General features: G+C 38.3%; 3 protein-coding genes and 1 long non-coding RNA gene across 7 annotated transcripts in view; 1 reads left to right on the top strand and 3 right to left on the bottom strand.

Annotated features, from left to right (window-relative positions):
- Positions 1-97: 97 nt before the first annotated feature.
- LOC110052795 (uncharacterized protein C3orf38 homolog) lies at positions 98-5,385 on the bottom strand. The gene is made up of 3 exons (XM_020758965.2): positions 5,165-5,385; positions 3,306-3,484; positions 98-2,156 (listed from the first exon to the last, which is right to left on the bottom strand). The coding sequence occupies exons 1-3, from the start codon at positions 5,283-5,285 to the stop codon at positions 1,596-1,598; spliced, it is 861 nt and encodes a 286-aa protein (XP_020614624.1). The 5' UTR covers positions 5,286-5,385; the 3' UTR covers positions 98-1,595.
- The window catches only part of LOC110052796 (swi5-dependent recombination DNA repair protein 1 homolog), an 18,846-nt gene continuing 2,461 nt past the window's right edge, over positions 5,375-21,759 (top strand). The window contains exons 1-5 of one of the 3 annotated variants that reach the window (XM_020758967.2): positions 5,375-5,470; positions 7,927-7,988; positions 9,614-9,712; positions 11,434-11,682; positions 13,330-13,515. In XM_020758967.2, the coding sequence (XP_020614626.2) occupies positions 5,431-5,470; positions 7,927-7,988; positions 9,614-9,712; positions 11,434-11,682; positions 13,330-13,512 (633 nt within the window). In that variant the 5' untranslated portion in view covers positions 5,375-5,430 and the 3' untranslated portion in view covers positions 13,513-13,515. Of the gene's footprint in view, positions 5,471-7,849; positions 7,989-9,613; positions 9,713-11,433; positions 11,683-13,329; positions 13,516-15,024; positions 16,227-21,759 lie in introns of those variants that run through there. The other 2 variants (XM_089274721.1, XM_020758966.2) reach the window with 2 other exon arrangements.
- Positions 7,958-13,127, bottom strand: LOC149102483 (uncharacterized). Of its 2 annotated transcripts, XR_016202356.1 has the most exons (4): positions 12,481-13,127; positions 9,163-9,380; positions 8,331-8,409; positions 7,958-7,991 (listed from the first exon to the last, which is right to left on the bottom strand). It is a non-coding gene; the product is annotated as an uncharacterized LOC149102483 (long non-coding RNA). The 2 variants fall into 2 exon arrangements; XR_016202355.1 differs by lacking the exon at positions 12,481-13,127 and having other exon boundaries at positions 9,163-9,623.
- The window catches only part of LOC110052892 (von Willebrand factor A domain-containing protein 2-like), a 4,216-nt gene continuing 2,986 nt past the window's right edge, over positions 20,530-21,759 (bottom strand). The window contains exon 4 of the mRNA XM_089274720.1: positions 20,530-21,273. Within this exon, the coding sequence (XP_089130846.1) occupies positions 21,020-21,273 (254 nt within the window). The 3' untranslated portion in view covers positions 20,530-21,019. The remainder of the gene's footprint in view (positions 21,274-21,759) is intronic.

The following is a 21,759-nucleotide window of genomic DNA, read 5'->3' as shown; positions in this document are numbered from 1 at the left end:
GTTCCATCACATTAAGTTTTTTAACCTTGGCAAAAACTTGTGTTTTGCAGACTAATTGCAATTTGATCAAAAGAAAAATGACCACTTAAAGCTAATATTAATTTTAAGGATGTTTTTAATGGACTTAACCATTGCTATGGTAGCCCTCCATCATGGAAAAGAACATAATTTGTTACACAATAACAATTTGGGCATTTGTTCAATACCTGTATCATTACATCAACTAAAAAAGAGTGGTAATATTTATTCATCCAAAAATATGAGCTGAAAAATGCTGGAAACCAGTGTGAGCCACCATAACATGCAAATAGGGTTATATGATTATCTCCACAAGCTAGTACTTTTCTTAATGCTGAGACTACCTGTGGTGTCCCACAAGTAAATAGTGCTCTTTGCACCACATGGTAAATCCTTTATTGACCAAGCTTGTTTGGTCAAGATGAGTAAAAATGTAAAAACAAAACAAAACAAAACAAAACAAAAAACTAGCTGAGAACACTGGCAAATTTGATAAAAAATATATTCGGTTGAACCCTGCTATTTCAAACTCTGAGAGGAAAAGAAAAATAGCTCGAAACAGCAGAGGTTCAAAAAACCTGGGTCGACACTAAATATGAAAACAATAATTGATATTTTTTGCATGTAATCAGCATCATGATAGAATGTATTTTTTAATTGACCAAGGGCCAGAAGAAAACACCTAAGGAAAAAAATTCATTCCAGTACAAGAGTAAAGTGGAACGAAAAGCCCAAATTGTTGCTTTTTAGTTATGTTCTAATGTGGTCTGATGTCATAAACAGGTTGATTTTATGCCAAGGGAAACAAAAGTCAGTTTGAGATAGCTGGGAGTTCAAAGTAAACGAGTTTAACATAGCTGATAGTAAATGACTGAAAAAAAAAATCAAGGGCAAATCCAAGGAAAATGGCTTTGAGTTCAAAATAACAGGGAATTTGAAATAACTGAGTTCGAATTAGAGGGGTCCAGCTGTGTGTGGTGTTATTGTAATACAGCATTTCCAAGTTGCCGTTACCTCTGTTTCTACACAACCTTTCGTATGGAAGTGAGTTTTTCTTGCATGTTCATTGTCTCGCAAATCAAACTCATTTCCATATGAAAGGTTGTGCACCAGCACTCGTTTTGAAACAGAGGTAAAAAGCAACTCAGAAATGGCTTATTAACATCTCTTTCACCAGAAGTATTTGTAACTTCACTTACTGTTTTACATATAATTAACTATTGCATCTCTTTCCTGATCAGTGAAACGTCTTAAATAGACTGAAGAGAAAAAAGTTCCAAAACTGGGTTGTGAGCCACAAGAGCTAATGATCCAGCCTCCATGACCAGAGGGAAGGGTAGAGGGGTCATTCAAACATTTTAAATTGCAAAATCTGGAGTGCAATATTTTCTCAAGGAACTTAGGCCAGGAAACTTCTAGTTCTAATGAAATTTTTTCTCAAGGAACTCAGGCCAGTTTTCTGTGAATACACCTTCTGTAAATTAATAGTTCATTATTACATTTTAGATTCACATATGATGTGCCATAAAGGTGTACTTTCTGACAATATTTTTCAAAAGGGACACATTACAGTAATTTCATGTTATAGCCTTTTTTCTATAACCCTCAACTTCATGGTGTTGCTGTGCCTTTAATTTCAGCTCGGTGAATTTTATTTTCCAGTTATTCTCCATCTGCGGGTCCCGAATAAGTCCAAATGATTGCTCAAAAATTCCAAGGCAATCTGAAAATCTATGAACTGTGCCTCCGACTGATATTTTGACTAGTCCGTATGCATCTATTTGGCCCCTTGCTCCACTTACATTTGCATTGAAGACAAGTTTTTCTTTACGCACAAGTTCTCGAAACTTTTCACTGACTGCTAATGATCCTTGAAATTCATCCAGCACTTGGCCACCTGATACCATAAGAACCGAGCCTTTGGCATCAGCCCAAAAATGTTGTGGGCCCCATTCCTGTGCTATGTTATCCGGGGACGTATTGAAAGAGTTCAGGATTTTGTAGAACCAGGGAACAAAATATTGCGCTAATTGTTGTCCGTCAATGTTGCTATCGAGTGATGGGGTATTTACATTGCTTGAGACTGCTGCAGTGGGTTTTAAGGCCTCTGTTGTGGGATCAGGTTCATCGTCACTATCCTGAAAATGGAATTCAAAGATTTATTTGGAAAACTCCTCCATAAAAATATCATAGAGCTAAGCCCGCAGCACCAACACATTTTGGACATTAGTTTGAGTTAGTGACATTTTATTCCACTTTACTTCTTTCTGCAGTCTTGAACCATTATATGAGACACTTGAACAAATTATACAAATAATACATAAAAGGACTAGAAACTTGTAGTTCTAATGACATTTTTTCATAAAATCTACCCTGAAGTCACTACCTCAAAATTTCAGGAATAAGAAATTGATAGGTTTTTACAATCTCTGATGGGAATCAAAGTGTGCATGTCTTTTTTTCAAGTGCCTCCTTATCTGACACCATTAATCAAGTGCAACAAAAAAAGACAAATTAAATTAGAACTCTTTTACAAGTTGTTTATCGCTTTTTTATCGTATCTCTTTTTCTGTTCATTGGTTTACACATGTCTTAAAGCAATTTGAAATAACCACCATATAACAAAATTCAAGGGCTGGGGATGTTTTCTTTTTTTTCATTGTTACTTGAGTCATTTTTGCCATGTGACTAATACTGTCGACAAGCAGAAAATCAAAGCTTGCACTGTTGATACTGGGAAAAACTGCAGTAAGCCACCTTAACTTGGTTTTAGAAATTTATGGAGTATAAATAAGTACAGCGAAACCTATATTAAGCGGACCCCACTTAACTATCCCTAATGAGGACCTGCAAGTCCATCACAGTCTATCCTTCCAGCATTTTATCAGCATTCCCTAACAATAAAATCTTTCACATATAGCCAAATAGAGACCTTCTGTATAGCATTTGTTATTTATGAAGTGGCTATAAAAGCAGCTACAGAAGAAAACTGAAGTCCTGTATAATTTTTGTGAAGCCAGAATAGGCCATTACTGCTACTTGTATCTCTGGAGCCAATGAAAATCTACCATTGGATTTGTTGTTTTCTGTTGAGAATTCTAACCATATGAAGGATAGAGTAAGGAACAGGGAGAGTGCACTGGTGCTGAATATTGCAGCTCAAGAACTACATGTGTCTCTCCTCCTCCTTTTCTTCCTTGTGCGATCTATTTGAGAATCAAATCAATCTTACTGGATTTGGTTAACCAATGGTATCCACTTGACACACAAAGGAAAGTGCAACTTACCTGTTGAGGTGATCCCCAATACAGCATTGCTTTTCTTATCAGACTTGGCTTATCTGACGTAACAGGCTCAATCATGCCATTTTCAGCCAAGTATTGGTAAATGTGTTCCCTTTTCACTTTCTTCCTTCTCAACAACTGAGATGCAGTATGGCTGTAGGTTACTATGGCATCAACTGCCTCTGCAATGAGAGTGATCAGCTAATAATTTATTGTTTTGTACTTTAAATTACTCATCATGCATTCTGAACTCCCTAACAATATTATGATTTTGTTGATCTTTTAGTTATCTTTTACATATAGTTCATGGTCCTTTGGCCATATCATTGCCTTTGTTTGGATAATGGTAACCCCCCATAACACCCGACTTTATACACAGGCTCTATATGGTGCTTGCCGTCTTTCCTTTCTTTCTTTTTACCCCAATAACCTAATCTCCTTTCTTTTGCTTGTTGTACTACTACACACAACTTTTGTTTTATCAATCAATGCTCTTCCAACTTGGCACAATAAGTGGACAAAGGATAACATATAGCCTGCGTAGCTGACGGTTTAGTTTGGGTAGAACATGTAAGCAAGCGGTGAGAGCAGTGATGCCACGAGAAGCCTGGTTGGAGAAACAAGAAACCTCCAGCCCTGATTCCCTGCCATTTTTATCATTCCTGTATGCTGGAGTACGGGTTGTTCTCATTGGATTGGAATGCTAACATGTCAATCAAATGCTTTGTTAATCCCCCAAGGGAAAACTCCAAGGGACAACGCAAATCTTAGCAGGAAAAGCAAAAACATTGAGCCGAATATTTGATAGCTAATATTCTTCGCAAAGATGGAGAAATATAGTTCTAAATCAATCTAAAGTATGAGCAAGAATGGCCGTAAATAGTAATTATTTGTTTCATGAAATTATATCAGTCATCGTCAACTTCGTTTGCGGTGGTTTCATTCTCTTCCCAGTTGCAGATTTGCACGCATGGAATTGTAACACTAAAATGCGTTCTGTAATTTCATTCCACAGGCATTGCAAACACAGAAACGTATCTGATCTGTCAACTTTCAGACCAATCTTCAAGTGCTCAATGCACTAATACTGGCCGGTCTCATTTTGAAATCCTTCAATCTTGAAAATCTTGAAAAGGTTTTGGATCAAAGTATAAGATGTCCTCTCAAATTTCCTGCATTAAATCTTTAACAGGCAATTGTAAAACCCTTGTTTTTTTCATTTCTATTCTTCAACAGGCTTTTCAGCATATGGCCCTTCCCCACCATCGCGCTTCCCCTTCTCATTTTTGCAATGCAGACCAAACCTGTCAACAGATTGTCAAAATTGTCCTATACAGGGGAGGATTTCAAATCCACAGTGGCACGCATATTGCATACAGCTGTTTCAACAAAGGTTGTCCTACAAAACTTAAGCATACGCCACAATGCCCAGTGATAGTTTATTGTTACTTAATTTAGGTTCTTGGTGTTTCAGCAAGAAGGAAAGGGAAGCATGAATACAATGCTTGTGCTGTTTCTTTCTATCACGCTGAAACACCTTGCAGCTTCCATCAAGACACCTTAAGCCACCAGTACCCATAATACCTTTCGACATCGTCGCGTACGCTCATACACTTTTGTGGGACAACCTTTCAAAAAACAGCTGTATAAATAAACATTGGCTAAGTACTGCCCCCCAAACGGGGGGACAGAGTCTTTTTAAAACTTAGAAATATCTGGTGATGAAATCCATTTCACTGCTGCAACCTAGTATACAAAAAGAAGCTTGAAGATGGCCTACCCAAGCTGCAAGTAACTCCGAGACATATTGAAAGAAGAACAAATGTGCTTATGTACTGTTATGTACAAATAATTAATCTTACCACTGGCATTTTCTGGTGAAACCAAGCGGTTGGTAACTGTATCGGTAAGGGTTATCAAATCCTGTTGAGGAAGTTTGTTCAGGATGGTTTTGCACCCTTCTTTCTCCTTGTCTGACAACATGATTCAAGCACTGTTCAAATTAAAAATTCAAATCCGAATGGGTAGGAAGCTACTTTCTCTTTCACCATTATGACAGAGCCCACGCGGTTTTGGTCAGTAACCATCTATTCATGCTCATGCGTCTCACGTACACGCAAATAAAAACATGGAGAACGATGTGGCGGGGATTTCGAAAAATTACGAAGGTATGAGTCTTTTACTCCGTAATTAACGAAAGAAAACGCTTGTTATGCAAACTAAAATATATCTTAATACTCCGACCTTAGAACTCTTCTTTTTTTCCGCCTCGTCCAGTTGAGCACTTGATTTGGAGTTTGGTTTTGTTTCATCACCATGCGCCAATAGCCTGCAAACAGGCTTCTGTTTCGCGCTCGCCGAATTCTTTTTTTTCCCGTCCTCGCCAGGAGTCTGTTCGCAGGCTATGCGTCAATGGTTAGTTTCTACCTCATCTATAGCCGTCTACAGTCAGGGTCACTTGAATCAGCTTGATTGACACTTCTGTTAAAGGCTACAAATTGTAATGTCTTACTGCACTTGGTTAATTTTGATCGATAACCCTTCACAATGTCTAGTCAGGCGATCACACGATGCAATGTTATGTGTCAATTGCACATTAAATGATGTGATTACTTACACCGATCGTTAAATCAGTTTTTTGGCTGCCATGACGCTAAATGGGCCTAAGTTTTGCTAAAAAAGCTATTTTGTACCAAAAAGATAGATTTCCCAAAGATTAGGTACAAAATTGTGCAATATTTCAATTTGGTGCAGGCGCATAAGCCAAAATTTAGACTTTTTTTTTTTGGCAATTACCCGTCCCAGTTTTTTTCTTGCCCCTTTCCTCTCCTTTTTCTTGACCCTTTTACTTTCGCTAACTTTTTGTGTTGCATATTCTTTCTGGCTGCCCAAAAAAGTTGGGTCTTAATTATAAGGAAAGCCTAGAAATGGGACCTTGATCAATTATAGGTATAGTGGGCCATTTTACCAGTGCCGTTTTTGCGCCAAAACTGGTAATGTTGTGTTTTTTCAATTTGCTACGTCAGAATGCCATTGATATCCAAAACTGACCATGATGTGGAAAGATCTATCCTAGCTCTGCTATTGGCTTATCAAGAATATCTGGTGACATTTTATATTGATGATGTCACAAGTGGCACAAAGAGCACGACCACTCAGGATGTGTATATATGTCCTTGGGGGTCAAAGGGTTAAAACAAAAGCCCTCTAAGAGGACATGTTGTTACTGGATAGTAAATAACCACGGTGGTGCAAAAAAGAATTGCTGAGTTTTAATTTTATTGCAAAATATTTCTTTTGAAATTTAAATACTTGACACATATGTTCTCTGCGTTGGCAGCATTAGGTACCTTTTTACGATGCAAGGATGGCAAGGCCAGGATGGGAAATGGCGCTGGACACGGGAATCTTTCACTAGTCCCGTCATGTCGCCAAATATGAAATGCTTTAAGATGTGTAGTTTTCGTATAGGACGGTGACTTCAATGACCCAAGCTAGATGTATTGAAAAAAAACTTTTCACAAAACCGATGACATCCTTTAGAGTTAGTGAACAGATGACGCTAAAATTATTCTTCTGCATATAAGTTTATTTGCAGCATCTGTCAGTATTTCAATAATAAAGAATCCAGAATTTGCATATGAAGAAATGAAGCGAAAGATTTTATCAGGTGTATCTTATCAGATGGCTTTTTGCCAGCAGAGCATTTTAGAATCATGTCGAAGAATCCTGACTTAAGGTGAATAGTTTCCATCTCACTTCACGAGATTCATTGTTCCAAAAGCTTTCGAAAAGTCATGGACTATCTTACTTACTTACTAACACATCTGATGATATATTGGTGACTGGCTAAAGCCAGTAACCACAAAAAAAACAAAATTAGTTATAATTTAAAGGCATGCCTCATTGAGGACACTATGTCTCAATTTTTTAAATTTTCTTGACCAGTACTTTCAATAAGATTTCAAGTAAGTGGCTATCCAGTTTCAGAACCCTTAAGAAAGCAGTAAGAGAAATTCATAACAACTTCCTCCAGAAAGACCACTTTTTCAAAACATTGTTATCCCCCTAGGTGATTAATTTTGGGTAAAACAAAGACAATTATATTTAAATCAATCAATCGATCTATCAATCAATCAGTCAGTCAATCAGTCAGTCAATCAGTCAATCAGTCAATCAGTCAATCAGTCAATCAGTCAATCAGTCAATCAGTCAATCAGTCAATCAGTCAATCAGTCAATCAGTCAATCAGTCAGTCAGTCAGTCAGTCAGGCAGTCATTCAATCAGTCAGTCAACCAAAAAAACATTACACTGGTAATTTACAACAGAAGCTTCCATGGAAGCTCTGGCACATGCTGGGTCTTGTTGAAAGCACTCATTGTTATCTTGTGTTAAACCATAAGTCCTGTTTATTATGTATAGTAAAGTAGTAAAGTATTGTAACGAAAGTCGTGTAAATAGTTTTGTGCATTGCAATAATAAAAAAAAAAACTCATTCTTATCTAATCTTTTTCTATTGTAATTCAAACCTTATGTCACTTCGTATTTGTGTCAACACATCGATGTGATTAGCAATGTTGCAAGATAATGTAGTGAAATGGTCAGAATTGTTTACTTTTACAGGTTCTGTAATGTTACAGCCCAATACACCTACCTCAAGAAATGCTGCTTGTACAACTCCACAGGTACTATGTAAGAAATAGAAAACTGTGTTTTTATAACGCAATAGAAACAAAGAGAAAATGCTTTCTATTCTCTTTAGGAAATACTATGGGCATTGAAAGAAAAGGAAAATGCTAGTTTCTAGAGTTTACTAAAAAGTGAATGTTTGTTAGCTTGCCTTATTAGCAGTTGACACTTTACCCCTTACGTTCTGTCTTTTCTTTTGTGATACCAAAACAGCCTTTCCCATGCACTTTCTCATAAGTAATTTTTTAAAATAATATAATATCTTGAGCACCCATCAAGAGCTGTTTCTCCAATGGTTCCTAAGTCAACGTCTCAACAAACATTTTATTGTGACCAACCATCGGCATGCATCTGTAGAGGGATGAGGTCATGCTTCTGTGATGATGGCTCATATCTGTGTTCTTTTATTACAATGAGCTATAGAAACAGGTGTTAATATGATGAATTTGAAGCAACATGATAGAAAATAGAACATTATTGTTATTATTATTATTAGTTTATTTTTTTATTTAAAAAGTTTATCCTGCTTACAGTACAACACGGCTATTGGCACTACTTACAATACTAATGCAGCTTCTTTACACCTTTTTTAAAATTTTTGTTAGTACCTTGAATTGATATTTACAATTTGAAGTACATAATTAAATAGCTTATTATTCACTTAGTTTGTAATTTGCAATTACATAGATTTTAATAATTTTGCGTGCACAAATATGATTAAATTACAAGACTTAATTTCAAAAAGAAAAGGGGAAAGAAAAAGAAAAAGAAGACACTATGGATTAGTAAAAGAATGTACAGATTAAGTCTAAGTTAACAACAACAAAATAAAAAAAGGAACTACAGGCAAAGGGATGAAAAGCAAAAGGAAAGAAAAGTTTACAAAAAATTTTCACATATTTTATTGAATATTGTAATTTTGTTGTTTGCATTAGCAATTTCTCACAATATCATTTTTTCTTTTAAGAGTGCTAGTAAGCTGTCAAAACTAAGCTTTTTTTGTGCAAGCAGGCAGACATCATTATTGCAGTAGCTTTCTGCAAGAAGCCCTGAATTTTTCAAATTACTTTCATTGCATAAGGCCAATTTTGGTATATTAAAATTATAACATGATGCCAAGCTCTAGAAAAATAAAGAAAAAAGAATTATATATTCAACCTCTTAACCAACCTCAGTGTATCCTCAATTAAGTTTGTTTATGTTTAATTCTCGTAATCCTTGGCACCATGCCCGTGGGGAGCAGGGTTGGCACAGTGGTGAGGGTGCTTTACTCCCACCAATGTGGCCTGGGTTCAATTCAGGCTTGGTGTCATATGTAGGTTGAGTTTGTTGTTGGTTCTTGCCTTGCTCTGAGGGTTTTTTTCCGGGTTCTCTGATATTCATCCTTCCTGAAAAACCAACATTTTCAAATTCCAATTCGATCAGGACAGATGACCTGCATGAAAACCAGCTAGGGTTGATGTGGCTTCCTCTGTGAATATTGTACAATTTATGCTAATTATTATCATTTAATATGCTAAAAATTAAAATGAAATTGATCTATTGCTTACATTACAAAAAAGTATGAGGGCCATTTCTTCATTTCATGCAATTATATTAGAAATAAGTTATTTCTTTGTAGAATATAGGAACATCTAGTAGCAGATCATATGGACTACGAAGGCCATCCTCGCCATTTGTTTCTCCTGTGATAAAGCGCTGTTTTGAAGGTTACTATCAGGTAAAGGATTCAAGTCATGTTCAATATTTAGCTCTTACCAACTTTAAGCAGGAGGTCTGTATGGGAGGATCTTGACCGAGGTCATCAGTACAGACCGAATGCAGTGAGGTCTGTACACGTGACCAAGGTCAAGATTTTCCCATACAGACTGACTAAGCTTGGTTAATAAAATTTTTATTATATGGCAAGCAAGAAAAAATTAATTTGTTTAATTTAACCGGTTTGTACTAGCTGAGATTTTGCTTGCGAACGGCGATGAGCTGAACTTAATTCTGCCAAAGTTTGCTTGTCCTCTTTGTTTTTTTTTTCTCATCAGGCTTTTTGGCACTTCCAATAGTAGATATTGGTAGAGGAAAATAGTCAACACTTAATGACTAGTCCTGAGGGGGAAGAGTGAATTTTGTTTCCTGAGAATATCAATGTCTCCTGAGGCGAAGTCGAGGGAAACATTGAGATTCGAGGGAAACAAAATTCACTGTTCCCCAAGGGACCAGTCATTAAGTGATTTGTTATATAGCAAAACAAATGGGTCGAACTGATGGAAAACAAAATTAATAATCACTTTACAAGACAAATGACGTGTAACAGAAGCCAACATTTTGCGGGTAACAGTTAACTGTTTCCAGTTTGACGTCATAGTTTTCAAAATGTTGCCCGCTCACTAGCCAATGAATGGGCACGCTGTAGTGGGAAAAATTGCCAGCTATATAACAATCAATAATTTTGCATTTTAGTTTGCAATTTTTTCACCCCAAGAGATCATTGGTCTAGTTGCCGGTCTAGATGGGAAAATCTAGACCACTTTCAATATCGATTTCAGCCAAATAAATTCGTGAATTCAGTAGTTCCCAATTCTTTGTGAGACACAGCCATATAATAATGTACTGTATGATATTAATCTACCAACTGTATTTCTAACAGATCAGTTTCACAAATAAATTCCATGTTGCTGTGGGTCTGTTTGGTAATAGATCTCAGATGACATCAAAATGTGGTAAGAGCAAAACAGTGGCACCTGGACCATTAGGCGAGTTTGTCACTGATGTTCTCTCTCACCGCATTTCGACTTCTTCTGTGATATAGTACTGAACAGATGCACATCAACGTCAATCTATCCGCCTTATGTTTTATGTAATAAAGAAACAAAAAATGTTAATGATGTCCTCTATACATCTGTCCTCCAATAGATCATAAGTAAGAACAAATCAAAATGCAAGAATTCAATGACTAATTATATAAAGACATAGAAACCTCACCTAATCATCAGAAGTTTCTATTTATTTGATGCATCAGGTAGCTGACCACATTTGGCTTTTTACCTGAAACACATCTATCTGAAGCACTTGGCTAAGATTCACTTAAAGCTAATGACAAACCATTGACTACCAAATGTACCTGATGGAAGCTAGTTTATGACATTTCTAATCTTCCTCTGTCTTCTCAATGTCGACAGCAATCAAGCCTAGTTGCTTATGTAGTGGAAATTTACATAATTTGATCAAACTAGCATAGATTATAAGATTGTCATTGTGATGAACCAGGTGGAGGGAGGAAGGAAAGGTATCCCCAGCCCACTCTCCTTTTTAACTCTCCCCCTATTACAGTCAGTCATATTTAGTAACTATACATATCTGTGACAAAGATGTTGCCAGTTATAGGTTTACTTAATAAGTTTAATTACTTGAATGAGTAATTAATCAAAATTACTTTCAATTTCACAGGAAAGTTATAGTACACCTAAAAGAGCTAAATGTTTAGGACAAGATCATGAAACTGTGCATGTGAGCACTTTCAGTGAGTCATGTAGAAGAAGCTCCTTAGTGTCAACATCAAAAAATCACATTCCAAGTTGCTGTCAAACTGAACAACCAACTGAGCTGCTGGCAAGAAAAAAGGATTTAATTAAATTGATCCAGGGAAAGGAAGAGTCCTTAAGAAAGCTAAATCTTGTAAAGATGTACAGAAATAAGGTAAGTAGCTAGCTTACAGTTTTTTTGCATGGATACGTTTTCTAAAATATTCACACTGGCACAAACATTTTTAGAGTAAACATGTTTGATACCGGATTGTTTCCAAATGGGATTCAGTCATGCTCAGGGTTCGTACGGGTCCTGGAAAACCTGGAAAGTCCTGGAATTTTGTTGTGGCATTTTCCAGGACTGGAAAGTCCTGGAAAAAGGCTACTGGTCCTGGAAAGTTCTTGAAATCTGTTAAACTCAAGTAAAAAATTTGAAATGTATGACAGACAGTAAGGAGAATTAGCATTGAGATCTTGGGAGTGAAAGGGTTAATGTGAATTTAAGAGTCCTGGAAAAATCAATCTGAGTCCTGGAAAAGTCCTGGAAAAGTCCTGGAAATTTGTTTCTGAAAAAGGATACGAACCCTGCATGCTTGATTTTCTAATTTATGCAGTCTTACATGGAACTTGCATCACATTATCTATATGACAACACAAACTATCTATATGATGATATACTGTAGAATTCTGAAAGTAACGCCTTCTCTACCTTTCAAAATAGCGGCTCCTGAAAGTATGGTTAAATTTTTACCTTCCTATTGAATCCCAAAAGTAACTGTCCCCTGGGAAGTAATGGCCCACTCTAAAGTAGCAGCCCTTGGAAGAAGTCGCTAAAAGAGAAAGTCTCTCTAATCTCAAGCGCAATGCAGATGGAACAGCCTGACTGCATGCATTACTGAACAACTTGAGGGGTTATTTGTGATTTTATTTTGAACTTAACTGAATGCTTCTTGAAGCTATGATTTATTACCTGTATTTGTCAGTGTCAAATGGTACAATGTAGTTAGTTGCATTGCGATATAGTGCGACCATTATACTTCCGCCCTACCAGGGCTGTCATTAAGTTTTGAGTCGCCGGTACCCTTGTTCTCCACGTGTCCGCTTTGTCTGAAACGAATGTGAATTACCGTGCAAATATTTTCTAACCATGCGAAAGTAACGGCTACCCAAAATTAGAAGCTATCCAAAAGTAGTGGCCCCTTTTACCTGCTAAATCTGGAAGTAACAGGGGCCGTTACTTTCGGTATTCTACGGTAACGTTGAAAATAAACCTTGATGCTGTTCTGTGGTTAAATTTCACTTGTCGTGCACATTGGGCACTTACTTCCTACCACAGTAAACCATTTTAGAAATTCATATTTTCCATAGAAAGCTTGGCTTTATCTACTGGTGTGGTAACCCGTAGTGGTCGTTAACTTTTTTCATTTGCATTACAATACGATCCAACATGTATGCAAGAGAATTTCTGCAATTCTGTGGTTCTTGCCTGAGATTGCCTCGCATTCACATTGGATTACATTATAATACCAATGAAAAAAGGTAACCATGAAAAGACTATTTTGCATAACATTACTTTTATTCTGATTCTTTTAGATTGTGCAGTTCCAGAAAATAGGGGGGAAAATTAAATGGCCCCCCACCCCCACCCCTCTGGAAATTTGAATTAAGCTTCATACGTTTCTTTAAATTTTTGGTCTCAGAGAACCCCCACCCCCAGGAAATTCCAGTCCCTTCTGTGGGAGGAGTACGGATATTTTCTGGAACGGCACATTCATCGGAAATGCTAGAAATAAGTTGTCGTAATTTATTCATGTTGTAGAATGACCTCAAAGAGCTTCAATGTTTGATAGACAAGTGGCGGACTGTAAGTCAGGAGGCTGCCGAGAGACTGTTGGACAAAATACCGGTTGATCTTAAACCTACCATGGGCCAGCTTTTGTCAAACCTTCAAGTCGATAAAGAACTTATCCACTACTCTGATGCAGATGAGGGGTTCTACTGAAAGGTAACTGTAGGTTACACATCTTGATTTTGTTCTAATTTAATTTTGGAGACTAGACTGATATAATGACGCCATACTGGCCGCCAGCATAATTACAATACTTGCAAAAAATTTCGGACAAAAAAGTGTCTCAAAATAGAACTGTCCGAAATTTTTAAGCGTCCGAAATATTTACAGTACAGAGTGCCGGAAACTTTAAGTAAATCCATAACTCTTACTTCCCTTTGCGGAGCAAACTCTATTTGAGACACTGCCTGGGATTCGTAATTTCGAAATTAATTAGAATCTGTGTTATTTTCTCGTCGGTGTATCTGTAAAACCTTCAGGGTGCAGTAAAACTATCATTTTCATAGATATTGTTTCAGTCTAATTCGGGTTTTGTTGGCATAATTTTACTTGATTTACGCTTCAGCAAAGTGTTCGAAATTTTTTCCTGACATTTGTCCGACATGAGATAAAAAGTGTCGGAAAATGGAACGACCGAAATTTTAAATCCAAGTATTGTAGGAAATAAAATGAACAAAGTAAATTCAAGGCTAAGAACAACGCAAATTCTCGAGCAATACCTTGTTTGTGGGAATAATGACATGAAAAACCATAAAACAGTGTTACACTGTGTCGATTCGACACAAAGTGTTGATAACGTCTCATTCAGACTTCGTTCTACAGTAACACTAAGCTGTTTTGTCCCTTCGTAAATAACTCCAAAAGTGAGGTGTTCTGAGTAGGGCATCGTTTTGAACACCAGAATTAAAGGGACACTCGCGACGAGTTTGCTGTACTTTTGGTCAAAAATGTGCTAAAACAATGTTTTCACCGATTTTTTCAGGACACCGCGACCGAATTTTCAATCCTCTGCCAACCTTTTTCAAATTTGACTTCACAATCTTATTCGAAAAAACTAGCACGTGGCCAAAAAACAAAGGTGTCAAACTCTACAAATTACACCGGCATAACAGCGGAAACCACGCTGACCATTTTAATATTTATTTTTATATTCCCAGCGTCTTCTTTGTCGGCCAAATTTCAAAATGGCGGTTACGATAATCTTCCGTCACTGTTACTCAGTAAGGAAAATTCTTCACGCTCTTATAATCAAGTGATTACCAAGAATCTTCTTCAACGATGGTGGTCTTCGGCCATCGTAGCTTGATTAAAAATATAACACAAATAGCGGTGGCAAATATTTTTGTTTATCACCGCTGTTTGTGTTATATTTCTTATATTTTTCACGTTGCACCGGTCAACGCCACCAAATATCATCAAGTGTTGTTGTGATGTAACACGTGTTCCTTCTTTGCTGAGTGCTGAGGACAACAAACATACTTGACACTTGCGGTTGAAAAGTAAAACGCTGCCGTTCGTCAGCTGTTGATCACTAATAAAAAGAGCAAAGATCAGCACACTTTCACTAGTTTCATTCGGCAGACAGCCAAACCAGAACCACAGCAATTCCAGAAAACATTTGCTACATCAACGTTTTTATTCTAAGCTTGAGAATGTACTTTTCAGCCATTTGCATCATTCTCTGTGCCCTTTACATCCACTCAGCATGTTGTGGTCTCATCACTGAGACGTTGAAACTGTCTCAGGTCTCTGAAGGTTGTCCGCCGGGAATCTGGACCTGTTCAACTGGTAAGCAATCAGAAATTGCCAAAGTGGATGACATTTCTCAGACGGTGCAACGACCTGCTGTAAAATCTTATCCTCCGGGAATTTGGACACGAGACGAACTTGAAGAAACTGTACAATTAACAGACAAAGAAGACCCAGAACGTTGTCCCCCAGGAATGTTGGTCCATAAAAAGAAAAGAATATTGAAGCAGATGTTAAAGAAAGCACTCAAAACATCCCAACAAGATGGTAGTCCACCAGGAGTCTGGACATGTTCAAGAGGAAAGAGATCTGAGAATACCAATGAAAGCCAAGTTGAGGTTCTAGTCCTGGATGAATCGTCCTCAAATAACATTGTTAAAGAGCAAAATTCTCCGCGTTTGGAGCGGCGACGAGCCACAAAATCGTGTCCCCCAGGAATGTGGGTCTGTGATCAAAAACTGAAGCGAGTATTCACTCGTCAATCTTTTAAACTCAGAACATGACATTTGTCGCGGTATAAAATAGAAAAAGTTGATACAATAACAACGTTCAATAGGGAAGACAGCTGCTTTAGAATAAAGAGGTCTTTTGCAGGATCGTAATTCGTAAATTTCAAAGGGATAGTTTTACTTGACATCTCACTTTGAGATGTAATACACATTCAGTATTAAAGAGATCGGATCTTGATTGCCAACGAAGGCCAAGTTCAAGCTCTAGTAATGGATGAATCGTCCTCGAATAACATGGTTAAAACCGAGGAAAATTCTCCCAGGTCGAGGTAGCAACGAGCCACAAAGTCATGTGCCCATGAATGTGGGTTTGTGATGAAGTCATCAAGAGCTGAAGGAGCTTTGTGTGTTATGAAGTCAAGAACACTGTGATGTTGAGTCACGGTGAAGCGAGTAGTCACTCGTCAATTTTTCAAACTGGAGACATCATAAATTTTGTCACAGTGATGTTAGGTTAAACTTTGTGGTAAAGAAAGTTTATCTAGAAAAAAAACACGCTAATATTTTTATTTTTAAAAAAAACATTGTCGGGCTAGTGTTGTTATGCACTTCCCGTTGCACCAGGTGTACTTTTTTTTAAAGTTTTAAATAAAGATTGCAGTATCTTCTAGACTGATGAAATTGAGAGAAAGGCGAAATTCTTTTTCTACATATGCACGTGTAACCGCAATACGTCAGCCTGCAAAATTAGCCTCTTCTCCCCTCCCTCCAAAGTGTTATTTTCTGTGCACATGCAAAACCTTGACGCTCGGGTTTTCACGGCCTTACGCCATCTTGAGAGTAGCCTGTAAGCAGGCTCTCTAGTCGAGGGGCGAAGGGAAAGCGGGAAGAAGAAAGAGGAGAAAAGAGAGATGAGGGGAGTCGACGTCCTAACCCCAACCCCGCTCCCCTCGGCGACTTCACTCTCTTTCAGTTCCTTCTCGATCTTTCCTTTTCCACAACGTGGAGCTGGATGAACAATCATAGTAAGAACTCCTAAATTCAGAGCTTTTTCCTGAACCAAACCACGCAATATCGTGAACAACACGCAAAATAGTCGAGAGAATTGCGCGTGAACCTCCAATTTTGCAGTGCCAGAACGAACAAACTGGAAGGACAAAAAGCACGATGAAATTGATGGAAGAAACATAAGAACGTCTCTGAAAGACAGACTTATAGCTTTCAGAAGGAAAGCTACAGCTATCTCTGGCTAAGCCGGACAAAGATAAATATGACACCCGTGATCAGAAACAGCATAACTTGCAACATTTAATCAAACAGCCGGGCCCGGCGTAATAATACAAAATGCAATTAACCAACATGTTCACAGATCGCCGAGGTTCTGACGCGAGACGTGGAAGTATGGTCGGTTGGCGTAAGATAAAACGAGACCAAAACTCGTACTGTAGCAGAGCTGGCATCACTATTTGACATATCTACGGCCATCTAGCGGTTAAGCTGTTAAAAAGATCCCATCAAGGTTACAATAAATGTGAACCTCTGAAGAGACTGAGGAGCTTGAGCGATTGAGTTAATTGAGCATCGAGTTAATAACTGGTATGCTATTACACCACGTGCACTTTTTTGGCATCTGGTAAAAACAAAATACCCTCTGATAGTTTCATTTAGATAAGTATTAACGAGGAACACTCTATAGTTTGATTTAAAAGCATACACCCCTTAGCGCTCGCCTGATTGATTCTCTTGGGCCGCTAGAAAGTTTATTTGGGTCGTGACGATTTCCCGAATTCCCGACAGACTGGGAAAAAAAATCCCCATCCCTTGCCCAAATTTTGGCGAGTTCCGCTTCGCTAGGAGCAGTCAAATCCTGGGTCCCGTCAAAATATTCATCGTTTTCCCGATTCCCGCACCGTATTTTGGGTAAATACCGGATCCGGAGAATACCCTTCCAGACCCCAGAAAAAAACTAGCACTTTGGAAAAATAAGAGGTGTCAAACTCTACAAATTACACGCGGATAACAGCGGAAACCACACAGACTATTTTAATATTGCCAGGGTCTTCTTTGTCGTTAAAATTTCAAAATGACGGTTACGGTGATCTTGCGTCACTGTTACTTAGTGAAGAAGTCTCTTAACGCTCTTATAATCAAGTGATTACCAAGAATCGTCTTCAACGATGGTGGTCTTCGGCCATCGTAGCTTGATTAAAAATATAACACAAACAACGTTGATAAATATTTTTTGTTTATCACCGCTGTTTCTGTTATATTTCTTATATTTTTCACGCGTCACAGGCCCAACGCCACCAAGTATCACCAAGTGTTGTTGTGATGTAACACGTGTTCCTTCTGTGCTCAGAACAACAAACATACAATTTTCATTACCAAGAGCGGAGACTACTTGACACTTGCGGTTGAAAAGTAAAACGTTGCTGTTCGTCAGCTGTTGATCGCTAATAAAAAGAGCAAAGAACAGCACACTTTTACTAGTTTCATTCGGCAGAACCAGAGCAGAACCAGAACCTAGAGCCAGAGCAATTCCAGAAAACAGTTGATACATCAACGTTTTTGTTCTAAGCTTGAGAATGTACTTTTCAGCCATTTGCATCATTTTCTGTGCCTTTTACATCCAGTCAGCCTGTTGTGGTCTCATCACTGAGAGGTTGGAACTGTCTCAGGTCTCGGAAGCTTGTACCCCGGGAATCTGGACCTGTTCAACTGGTAAACGATCAGCGATTGCCAAAGTGGATGACATTTCTCAGACGGTGCAACGACCTGCTGTAAAATCTCATCCTTCGGGAATTTGGACACGAGACGAACTTGAAAGAGCTGTACAATTAACAGAGAAGGAAGACCCGGAAAGTTGTTCCCTAGGAATGTTGGTCCATAAAAAGAACAGACTGTTGAAGCAGAAGCTTAAGAGAGCACTCAAAACATCCCAACAAGATGGCGGTCTTGTAGCCAAGGTCAACCCGTCCCAGGCTTGTCCGCCAGGAGTCTGGACATGTTCAAGAGGAAAGAGATCCGAGATTACCAATGAAGGCCAAGTTGAGGTTCTAGTCCTGGATGAATCGTCCTCAAATAACATTGTTAAAGAGCAAAATTCTCCGCGTTTGGAGCGGCGACGAGCCACAAAATCGTGTCCCCCAGGAATGTGGGTTTGTGATCAAGAAATGAAGCGAGTATTTACTCGTCAATTTTTTAAACTCAGAACATGACATTTGTCGCGGTATAAAATAGAAAGAGTTGATACAGTGGCAACCTTCAATAGGGAAGACACCTGCTTTAGAATAAAGAGGCCTTTTCCAAGATCGTAATTTGTAAATTACAAAGGGATAGTTTTTACTTGACATCTCACACTGAGATGTAATACACATTCAGTATTAAAGAGATCGGAAGATTGCCAAGGAAGGCCAAGTTTAGGCTCTAGTAATGGATGAATCGTCCTCGAATGACATGGTTAAAGCCGAGGAAAATTCTCTCAAGTTGTGGTAGCAACGAGCCACAAAGTAATGTCACAGTAATGTTATGTTAAACTTTGTTTTGAAGAAAGCTGATCTTGTAGATATTCACGCTAACATGTTTATTTTTAAAAAAAACATGGTCGGGCTTGTGTTGTTATGCACTTCCCGTTACACCAGGTGTACGTTTTTTTTAAAGTTTTAAATAAAGATTGCAGTATCTCCCAGACTAATGAAATTGAGAGAAAGGCGAATTTCTTTTTCTACATATATACGTATCACCGTAGTAGGTTAGCACGCGAAATTAGCCTTTTCTCCCCTCCCTCCAAAGTGTTATTTTCTGTGCACATGCAAAACTCTGACGGTCGGGTTTTCACGGCTCTACGCGATCTTGAGAGTAGCCTGTCTCTAGTCGAGGGGCGACGGTAAAGCGGGAGGAAGAAAGAGGAGAAAAGAGAGATGAGAAGAGTTGACGCCCCGTCCCCCAACCCACTCCCCCTCGGCCACTTCAGTGTGATCCAGTTCCTTCTTGACCTTTCCGGCCACGGTCAAACCCTTCCAGCCGGAGCCTGTTCACAGACTATCTTGAGAGTGAAGTGAGGTGCTGCTGGAGGACCTTTAAAGAGAGGTTTTACTTTGTGATTAAGTGAGAACTAAAGGTTAGGCAGCGCGAGCAAAGATTTTTTCCTTTAATTTCTTCGTTTTCTCCTTAGATTTAGCTTACGGAACATTCCAGACAGCGTTTCATGACGTTTCCACGCACTCGAAGTTCCTCAAAATACTCTGCTATGCGTTTTATTAGAGACCTTTAGATCCACGTTTATTACCGCAAACGTCTAACTGGGGTTTGAGGTTAGATGTTTGCCGCTCGCCGTTCGTACGTTAGTAGATTTCGATTGGATTAGATTGGAGTAAATTGTAGCGACTAGGAATCATCCTCTCAATGCAATGGAAATTGTCAAAATTACACAATTAACAAAAGAAAAATATATAGAAAATGTTTTCTAGGATGTGAAACTTTCTAAACAAATAACGCATCATAAAACACACGTTCGTCTTAAGCCGCCGCCATATTGGATTTCCACTAAGGATTAGTGCCTTTCTACAAACAACAATAAAAGGCTAGGTAGTCGCTGATTTGCCTGAAAAAGTTATCTGTTTCGTAGAAAAAGGGTTATTTTACTCGATTTCAGCGTTTGCACGTGGCATAAAATAATATTCAAGGCAATAAAGCCTGGGATAAATGACTTACGTGAAAAGCTAGTCGAAAACCTCAAACGTGACGTATAGCTCTTATCACGTGACCGCTCGCCGTTTGCAGTAAACGTGCATCTAAAAGTCTCTATTTACAACTCTCTTCTTGGTGTTTTAAAATGTGATGAAACAGTCTCTCTCGTGTTTGATGGATTATACGTAGAAGGACGTTTCGAACTCAAATTCGTTTTGGTCTCAACTGTAACATGATAGGGTTTTATTAACTCAGTGAGCTGAAAGACAACTTCAATAAGCAGTTTAACCTTTTTAAAGCACGTTCTCGCGATTTATTATCATAGCATACTTGATTTTTTTCAAATAATCCGAACATCAACGCAAGGCCAGTTGCTTAACCTAACTTTCCACGCTTGCACCAATGGTAGCATACAGCTTGTGGATCGGGATTTGGTGTTACAGTGTAAGTAACAAGAGTTATAGTTCTTGTTCATAACATTTAGCCACTGGTCCGGAATGACGACGCCAAAGGTTTAGAGGAGTTACGTCACGGTCTGCGCATCTTGAAAACTTCGCCTAAAATTTCAAGTTTGTCAGTCTTTTTTAATCCGCGTTAATCTTCTCCATCCTTACACATCCTTGTTGCTTTATGGTTTATTATTATCTTTCTGGTGTTTTTCTAGCTTGGTAAACTACAAATTTCAGGTTTCTTTAAATTTAAGGGTAACTTTTTACGTGGCCAAAATAACTCAAAGTGCTGTGACTGAGCTCCTTGAAGTACAGCGTTTCGTTTTAAGTGAAAACCATTTCATAATATGTGGAATCAAGATCCCAGATAAAGTCACCAGGAGATGTAAACTTGTTTGTATGATTCAGTTCGCAGAGTTTTTTGTTCGTCTTGTAGTTAAAACTGAAACAGGTTCTTGTGTTCAGACACATTAAGGCACAGTCCAGTTCACTGTTCGTGTGCAGCGGCATGATCACGTGACCTCGTAGGGCGGACATCTCCTTTACAAGAGGAACCATGGCTTCATGTTTTCTTGCAACTAAAACGAGAAGACAAAAAGAATACATGACTAAAGAAAATGTTAGATTTCCGATTTTTTGTGTGTGCTTCAGAACGCTGTTAACAGGCAACTGACTAGCTGACGCAGTTCTGCTCAAAACCGACAGCTTCTGCTGTAAAAAAATTCCCAGTGTATAGTCAGCTAAAGGAAGTAAAGCCGCAGAAATCACGAATGCATTCATCAGGCGTAGAAATTTATCAAAGATAAATGTATTAACCCTTGAGAAATGTTCTAAAAGAGTCTTTTTAACAAGAACGTCATTTAACTTGCTTGTAGGGACGTACTGGAAAAACAACTGGTCTCGCCCCTTATTTTTCAAGCTGGTGCACCTCTCTTCAACTTGGTCCGTTAAGGCTATGTAAAAACGAAAAAAGTACTTTATTGCTTTTCTAAAATATTTCTCAAAGATACGCACGAATCCAAAACGTCACAACCGTGTTTACATACTCTAATCTAAACACACCT

Source organism: Orbicella faveolata, unplaced genomic scaffold (assembly GCF_042242905.1).
Source record: "Orbicella faveolata isolate gen_17 unplaced genomic scaffold, um_ofav_v1 contig_36, whole genome shotgun sequence".
Lineage (NCBI taxonomy): Eukaryota > Metazoa > Cnidaria > Anthozoa > Scleractinia > Merulinidae > Orbicella > Orbicella faveolata.
This window is presented reverse-complemented; position numbering and strand designations above follow the sequence as displayed.

Excerpts from the sequence above, each read along its gene's own strand:
- LOC110052795 (XM_020758965.2), bottom strand. The coding sequence starts at position 5,285 with ATGTTGTCAGACAAGGAGAAAGAAGGGTGCAAAACCATCCTGAACAAA. Across the intron at positions 3,485-5,164 it reads TTCACCAGAAAATGCCAGTG|AGGCAGTTGATGCCATAGTA; the intron begins GTAAGATTAATT and ends CTCTCATTGCAG. Across the intron at positions 2,157-3,305 it reads ATTGGGGATCACCTCAACAG|GATAGTGACGATGAACCTGA; the intron begins GTAAGTTGCACT and ends TTCCATTTTCAG.